General features: G+C 56.8%; 1 protein-coding gene across 1 annotated transcript; it reads right to left on the bottom strand.

The window, feature by feature from the left end:
* Window positions 1-912: 912 nt before the first annotated feature.
* On the bottom strand, window positions 913-7,740 carry LOC119100570 (E3 ubiquitin-protein ligase LRSAM1). The gene is made up of 13 exons (XM_037223651.1): window positions 7,699-7,740; window positions 7,001-7,114; window positions 6,511-6,639; window positions 6,088-6,281; window positions 5,809-5,912; window positions 4,814-4,914; window positions 4,123-4,152; window positions 3,728-3,829; window positions 2,754-2,822; window positions 2,551-2,607; window positions 1,777-1,883; window positions 1,188-1,320; window positions 913-924 (listed from the first exon to the last, which is right to left on the bottom strand). Exons 1-13 carry the CDS (start codon window positions 7,738-7,740, stop codon window positions 913-915), a joined length of 1,194 nt encoding a protein of 397 aa, XP_037079546.1.
* Between the last annotated feature and the right edge of the window lie 680 nt (window positions 7,741-8,420).

Here is an 8,420-nt window from a genome sequence, read left to right as displayed (position 1 = left end):
CCGCTGCAGCGCTCGCGCTCGCGGGTGGCCCGCGCTCCATCAACTGCACCAGCAGCTGCGCCAGTGGCGCCGCTTCTCCGTGAGCCGCTCCTGGGGCGGTGGACGGCGGTCAGCGGTCGGCCGCAGAGACGGACACACCAGCAGTGACCGGCCGCGGAGACGGAGACACGAGCAGTGACCGCCACCCCGACACGCCACTGAGATGGGGGTCAGCGGCCGGCCGCGGAGACGGAGACACCAGCAGTGACCGGCCGCGGAGACGGAGACACCAGCAGTGACCGCCACCCCGACACGCCACTGAGACGGCGGTCAGCGGCCGGCCGCAGAGGCGGAGACACCAGCAGTGACCGCCACCCCGACACGCCACTGAGACGGCGGTCAGTGACCGGCCGCGGAGACGGAGACACCAGCAGTGACCGCCACCCCGACACGCCACTGAGACGGCGGTCAGCGGGCCGGCTGCATAGGCAGAGTCACGAGCAGTGACCGCCACCCCGACACGCACTGAGACGGCGGTCAGCGGGCCGGCCGCATAGGCGGAGTCACGAGCAGTGACCGTCGCCCGACACGCCACTGAGGCGGTCCGCCAGCTAGCAGAGCCCGGCCCGCCAGCAGCGCCAGCTGTCTCGCTGACGGCGGCATGGCACACCCGCCGTCGCTGACGCCTCGCAAAGGCAGCCTTGGCCGTGTCTGTCGCGGCAAGCGGTGCCTATTCACCCCGGACATGACCCCACGACTTCCGCCTGCCCGGCCGGCCGTGGGCAGCTCCGGCCCCGCACTCACCAGCTCGGAGTCTTTGCTGACGTCGCGTTGGTTGGCCTCCACCAGCGTGAGCCGGAGTGCGTCCTCCGCCTCAGAGATCTGGTGCAGGATCTGCAGACGGCTGGCGTCCTGCGAAAGCGCCAGAACACGCTATACATCGGACTGAGGGCTCATCGGCCCACTGAGGGCCCAACACATCGCGGATTGAACATAACATTAGCCGGGAGTGGCCCATCCGGAAGAAATGCGAACGCGTGTTATCACAGGCACACGGTGTGCTTCAGTGAGCTGCTGCCGTCGTAGACATGCGCCCACGACCGCACGTTTCACTTGCTTGCACATCGGATTGCGTGAAGGCGTGAAATTGTGTGAAAATTCTTACAGGCACTGTTACATGGTGGAAGGCGGAACCCCGGGGCACTGACCTGCTGAAGATAGAGGTTGAAGAAGGCCTGCCGCTGGAACGCCTCATCCTTCAGCAGCTGCTGGATCCGTGCCTCCTGCTCAGAGCCCTTCACCTCCAGCAGCCGCCTCAGCTGCGCGTCAGTTTGCTGGTCCCTGGAAACGGGGCTGGAGTCAGACCTGAGGGAAGTCGACCCGACCGGCGAGGCAGCAAACATCGCTGAAGCGCCGGTACGTGCTGGACACACGACTGCTAGCGTCAGACTTCGAGCCGCCTCGATGCCTGGTGACGAAGCTCCGGCCGCGCTACACTCACGTAGGTTCGATTCAGATGCGCCCAAAACTAAAAAAGCGCTCACGCAGAACGCATCATCCTGTCGTTCATGAAACATTGCTGAAGCGTGGAGCGTTCGGAGACGCTTGGTGTCAGTCTAAAACAAGCGTTCGCTCCCTTTCCAACAGCCTCCATCGCCCCATCCGCGCCAGCCTTCAGCCGGTACTCAGTCGGCCCGGCCTACGTCCCATTCCAGTCACGCCGGCGGGAGCTGAGCGGCGCGCCCACAGACCGCCGGACCGAGCCGGGCCCGGCGGACAGAGAGCTGGAGAACTCACTGCGAGAGGGCCTGCTGCAGGGCGCGGTCGCGTCCCTCCTGGTACTCCTGCAGCTGGTTCTGCATAGCCAGAGACTCGCGCATCAGCTGCTGCATTGACTCCATCACCTGCGCCGGTCGACAGCAGTCAGTCGACCGACACCGTCCGCTCGCAAGACGCACGGACATTGCAAGGGCAGTGTGCGTGAAGACGGCTACCGCATGCGCGACAAGGTGATCAAAGGTGTTCGGCATATGATCAAGAGATATCGGGCCAAATAACGATGCCCCCATAACTCAGCGCTCTCCCAATCCATCCATCGATGTAAGGATGCTGACTTCAGGTAGGCAACGCAACTGGAGCTCTCTGTTCGGTCTCCATAACAGGCTGCCCCTCCTCTCCCAAGAGATCAAACAACCGGCATAGACGACCGGGCTAACCGGGTTTCCAGGAGTCTGACATATTGGAAGAGCAGGTCACTGCAGGTCACTGCACCACCATCCAATGTCATGCCGAGTGGTAAACAATAACCGGAGACGCCGCTCCGAGTTGCAGTATGAGTCCCTTTAACGGCATGAATTAAAATCTATGCATCGCCACTCAGCTGGCTGAACTTGGGAATCTCGCGAAAGCTTGATTTACAATATACGGATGCTGACGGACGAGGGGAATTACCAACGGCGAGTACAATAGCGGTGTTCCGTGTTCCGTTGTTCCGCCTGAGGTGTTCCGCCTGAGCCCCCTCTGGAGGAGTTCCGACGAGCAGCGTGCACTGTGCCCACGGCAGCGCCTCACCTCGTGTTCGCGCAGCGCGTCGCACTCCTCCTGACGCACGATCACCAGCTGCTCGAGCTCGCGCCGATCGAGCGCCAGCCGCGCCAGCACGGCGCTGGGGTCGCGCAGCCGGGCGGCGGCGGCCGCCACCTGCGCTGCGCTGCGGTCAGCCTCCTGCTCCAGCTGCGCCACCGTGCCCAGCAGGCGGCGGTGGTCGCGCTCACGCTGTTCGGCGACGCGCGCCACGTTCGGCCGTCCAGTCGCGCCTGCTCCTCAACCAGCTCGTCCAGCAGCTGCCGGGGCGACGGCCGGGACGGTCAGACGGCGTCGAGATCACATGCCAGATGGTAGAGTGGGACGACGGGACACGGCCGACACAGCGTGGCAAGCTTCAGGGGACATAACGGTGCACGGTTAACATAAGGGGAGTGATGACAGATCGATGTGTGGAAGGTCGCAACGGTTATAAGTACAAGTTGGTGCCTAAATAGCGACCATTCAAGCCGGAATGAGCCGGCTTATTTCTATCCCTTTTTCCAGGTTGCTCCTGGACGCTATTTCACTTAAACTTGTGCTCAAATTCACGTGGAGTAAACCCTTACAGCATAAGGTTTGTACACCACGCAACGCGCCGTTCATAGCTGAGAACGGACAAAAACGGGCACGAGTACTTGGCGCGGGTAATTCTGCGGGGTGTGGGTCGGCGGGGCTTCACGACGCAATACTCATACCGAGCCAAAACGGGCAAGAATGGAAGTTGAGGAGTGGTGGAAATCAGAGTGCGGGCGGGGTCCACGGGAGCACTATCGGTCACCGCGGTGGGCGTGAGTCCCGGCAGCAGCCCCCCTCCAGGCTGTATCCACCAGGAGGCTGCAGCATGCACCCCAGCAGGCCATGCGGATTACATGCGCGCTCAGAGTGCTCCGATATCCACGCATCCAGACCACACACAGACATCGGCCTTCCAGCTGATGGCAGTGGTGTGAGCCGCCAATCCCGGCGCGGTCACGGGCAGCCGCTCCGAGAGGCGGCCTCCTGGCGCGGCCCACCTCCGCTCCGAGAGGCGGCATCCTGGCGCGGCCCACCTCCGCTCCGAGAGGCGGCCTCCACCGCCGGCCCGAAGACTCCACTCCCGGCATGCGTCTCGCCCTGTAGACACACCGCTGCAGCCGCCGACGCTGGCTGGCTGCCCGCTCACCTGTTTCTTAAACTCCTCCTGCTTGCTGAGCTCGCGGCCCTCCTGCGACTTGGACATGGACAGCTGCTGCTCGATCTGGAGCATCTCCAGACGCCGGCTCTCCTGAAGCCAAGCGGCGCGTGCGGCAGAGCAGGCGGTCGCCGGCGCTTAAGAGCAGACACTTGAGGGCGCCCCGCCGCGGCCGTCTCCGGCATTTCTCGCGGCGCGTGCACACGACCGCAGCTACGCTTTTTAGAAGAGTTTGAGGCATGGCGCGTGCATAAATAGAGCTGAGACCTGTTAGCAGCAGCAGCACTTTCGTTGTAAGGCCAGATGACTGATCTAGGACAATGAACGGCGGCACAACCCTTACATACCAGGTCAAAATCCGCACGGACTTTCAACTCACTACTCACCTTCAGTTGATCATACCGATGGATCTCGTCCTGCAAAAGACGAGGGCGCATGCAATCAACTGTACAATGACATCCTTATGTGCAGGCATGCGATGCGTACCCAACTACAAGCCCGCATGGTGGATTGGTGGGTCGGATAAGCAGGCCTTTAAAGTTAACAAAAGGTATACCGCAATCAGACCCATGTTGTGACAGCCGCGTCACCTGCGTCCCATGTGGTCAGCAGCAACAAAGCGTGCATAACCCATAATGCAGAAAACAACGCATGAAGACCGTCGCAATCTAACACGCATTGCACATTGTCTACGCCAGACAGTGGTTTGGTGTTTTAGGACGCGTCGACTGTGAATAGTCATGCAGCTGCACCAGACAGTGAATGTTACAACACAGCCTAGGTGAATACATCAGCACTGGTCGGAGTCACACAACAACGATGAACTCCGCTGACTGTCGTCAAAAACATGAAGTCTGCGGCATCTGTACGCTCATACCATTCACACAACCTTGCCAACTCGCTCGTCCACCTACCCTCCCCCCTCCCCCCTATCCCACCACACACGCACAAGCCAACACGCATCCACACCCCCACCCACACGCGCGCGCGGCGCACCGCAGCGTTGCGCTGGCGCCGCTAACGCTGCCACCCCGCCCTAGGGGCCGGAGACCGGCGCCGTCGCCGGGCCGCGCCCACCTTCACGGCGTCCAGGCTGTCTGGGACGGAGCGCGATACGGTGGGCGCCACGCTGTCCTCCTCGTCCTCGGCGGCGGGTCCCGTATGCCGCACACGGGCCTCTGGCGGCGGGGCGAGCGGGGCGAGCGGTCAGCGCGACGCCCGCCAGCGGCCAGCCAGGCCTTACCCTGGGCCGCGCCCACCGACCGAGCCAACCAACAGGCGCCGAAGACTGCGCAACGCTCGTCAACCCGTCAAATTCACGTACACCAACACGACGCGCGCTCCAACGTTGGCAAATGAGGGGGTGTATTGTAAACTAAGCAAGCATCATCAATCAAAGAAACAGTGTTAGAAAGGCCTTCTAGGGCTGTAACGTGCCTGCCATTGAGCTTTAAGCATGACCTTAGTATGAAAATCCGGCGACATATTTAAATTGAGCGAGGTTAGCCTTTGGTGACCAACTTTACAAAGGCCAAAAGCATGATAGAAACACACTTCAGTGTTACAAACAATTGGAACATAGGAAACCTCTTTGGAGTGCATTTAATGTGAGAAGTAAGCATTTCTTGTTGCTTATGAGCACGCTGTCAGCGACATGGCTTGACATGGCTTGAAAGGGGTCAGACCATGAAGGCCCAAAAGGTCAGGGCCCGAAACCTGAAACCTTCATGCCGTATGCAAACACGATGCTAAGTAATGCAATGAAATCAACTCAGGTGCCCACAGATCAAGTATCCAAATTTCTAGCCAGGGCAGGTCCTGTTCTGCCAGATCGGCCTCTGTTCTGCCAGACCGGCCCCTGTCCTGCCAGACCCGGCCCCCATTCTGCCAGAGCAGGCCCGTTCTGCCAGAGCAGGCCCTGTTCTGACCGAGCGAGCCTCTCTAGCCCAGAGCAGAGCCCCTCCACCCAGAGCAGATCTCTTCCATGCAGAGTGGGGCCTCTGGACCATCCCAGCCAGAGACCCATCCACCCTGATGGATTCCAGCTTCGGAAGAGAGCTGGCGGGTCTCACCGCGGCAGAGGTACGTGATCACGGCGTCCGAGCCTGCGCTCACCACCTCTGGCGGCGGGCACAACAGCGCCTTATTGTCCTCCAAGCGGACCTCTTCCATCCGACTGCGGAAGGGGGGACGAGGTCACGGACAGTCAGAGCTGACAGGATCACAAAGGACCGGCGCCCGGCAGCGCGCAGCACTGCGCTGGCAAACCACCCCAGCCGGCCAGCTGACGTGACCGTCACGTGAAAGGCGTGAAAAATGAAGCCATCCCGCGGCCCTGGCAGGAGCCGCACCTGATATTGGCGAGGGGTGCCAGCTCGTGGAGCTGGTTGTTGCGCAGATCAAGCGTGGCCAGCCGCGGCAGTCGGCCCACCGCCGCCGGCAAGCTGCGCAGGCCGTTGCCGCGGCAGAGAAGCCGCCGTAGCCGGTGCAGCTCGCCGATCGACGCCGGCAGTTCCTTCAGTGCATTGTTGGATAGGTCGAGCACCTGTCGATGGTGTGCATGTGGCATGAGATGAACATCAGCAGCAGCTGGGGCCGGAAGCTGTGTTTTGTTGATTGTGTGTTTATGTGCACCAGCAGTTCTGACAATCCAGTTAGAGTGCACATATACATCACAGCTGAGAAAAGACCACACCTACTTCACATCAATCAGGCTGGAGTGTGGGTATTTGTGCGGTATGGTTACAATGATGCAGATTAGTCTTTTGACATACCTGGAGGCTGGCAAGGGATGAAATGCTGTGGGGCAGGTGGATCAGGCAGTTGAACTCCAAGTGGAGCACCTGCAGCAAGTGCAGATCGGAGAGCTGACCACCTGACTCTAGCGATGTTAGCAGGTTATCCTGAGAAAGTGAGACAAGAACATGTGGGCACAGTTAGATATTTGTCTTATTTGCAGAAAATATACCCACTGAAACCCATCCCTCATGTGTTCTTGTAAGGCCTAAATTATGGAGGCTACCTTTATAGACATGACAGCAAAGTTGTGTGCAAGCAGACAAGCAGATAATCAGTACCTGTAGCTGTGTCAAGGATGGTAAATGTATTTATTCAACTCCATAATGACCAGAAGTTACTGGGAGCATAAAGGCATGTACTCATTTAGATCACAGAACAATTTCTTCTTTCTGCTGTTTGAAAAAACATAAATAAATCATATAGATAATAGTATTACACATTTCATACCAAACACCTGGAACTTGCCTGCAAAAGAAGCTGCAGCTTGCGGAGCACTTTGCACTTGGCGTATGTTCCTGGAGGTATGGTGCGCAACAAGCAGTTTGAAAGGTCATAGACAGGCTCTGGTGTTTCCTCTGCCTGAAACCAAAACATCAATAGTGCATGATATGATTCGCATGGTGTGTAACTTTCATCCACAACCACATATACACAAATTTTGGTTGTGTTCTATACATGGCTGAAAGCTATACCCAATCCAATGTTCCTCATGAGTTTCTCCTTCACACCATGCATTCCATCTATACACATCTGTTGACAGCCAGAAAATGCATTGGCAGTGTAGATGCTACCATACAAGGACAAGGGATACAGCCAAACCAACTATTCCATATGGGATGAAGACTAGTCAGATCTGTCAAATCTGCAAGATCATGCCAGATCATTAAGATATGTTAGATCTATCCCAAGTTGGATCTGTTTGATGGCAGTTGTTGCTCTGTGGCTGTTGACTCCATAAACAAGAAGCTCAAATCTTAGCAGCATGGTTCCCGAATCTTATCATGAACCATCACAAATGAATGGCAGTGAATGAGCCCAGGACTTACTGCTTGACTTTTTAGTCTTCCAATGAAAAAACATGATATTGATCTGCCAGTGGAGACCATGCTGCAATTTTGTTTGAAGCATTTGACAATATCTTATAATCTGAAGAAGAGACTCACAAGACAAATTTTTCTCTGCAGCCATTGAGCGTGCTTCAGCATCTGACATAGAAGATCTTCGCCTCTTCTTAGAATGAACATTGACTTCCCATTGTTGAAACTTGTAGGTGGTGGGATTATTTGCCTTGCAGCTGTGGGAGGTGCACAGCAACACTGATTCACATGCAAAATCTGCATGTCCAAAGATACAAAGACCTAATGACAGATGGTGTTGATGTAAATCTGACTTACTTGGCAAATCTGGCTGAGTGTAGAAGACGAGTGAACATACAAGATAATCAAGGTAATGATCTTTCCCCTGGTGTCCATTACTTACTTTCACGTTAACAATGTGTGCCCAAGCTCTGGCCAAAAAATACTATGTAGGCAAATAGGATTGCAGGTACGAGTTATAAAATGTTAACAGTCCGAGCAATGCGCGCGTATCATTCTGGTATTTGAGTATACATAATTAATTCCACAGAACTCACCCACGCTAGCGATCTACCGACAACCACTAATTGCATGACTTCTGTACTCACATCTAGAAACAAGGGCTGTTACCGTGAAACGTCTACCGATAAAAACGCACTTGTAACACTATCATCTCACTTTTCAATCTAAATCAGGCATCAGTCAAGGCAGTAGCATCATTATGTAAATTTTCCGCCGGTTTCGTCTCATGCGCCATAAGTGGCAAATCTATTTTCCGATATTGGTCTCGGGCCTGCGCCGGCCGCAAG

Source organism: Pollicipes pollicipes, unplaced genomic scaffold, assembly GCF_011947565.3.
Source record: "Pollicipes pollicipes isolate AB1234 unplaced genomic scaffold, Ppol_2.1 Scaffold_4881;HRSCAF=5763_pilon_pilon_pilon, whole genome shotgun sequence".
NCBI classification, from domain to species: domain Eukaryota; kingdom Metazoa; phylum Arthropoda; class Thecostraca; order Pollicipedomorpha; family Pollicipedidae; genus Pollicipes; species Pollicipes pollicipes.
The sequence above is the reverse complement of the archived record's forward strand: the minus strand, read 5'-3'. Positions and strand labels throughout refer to the sequence as shown.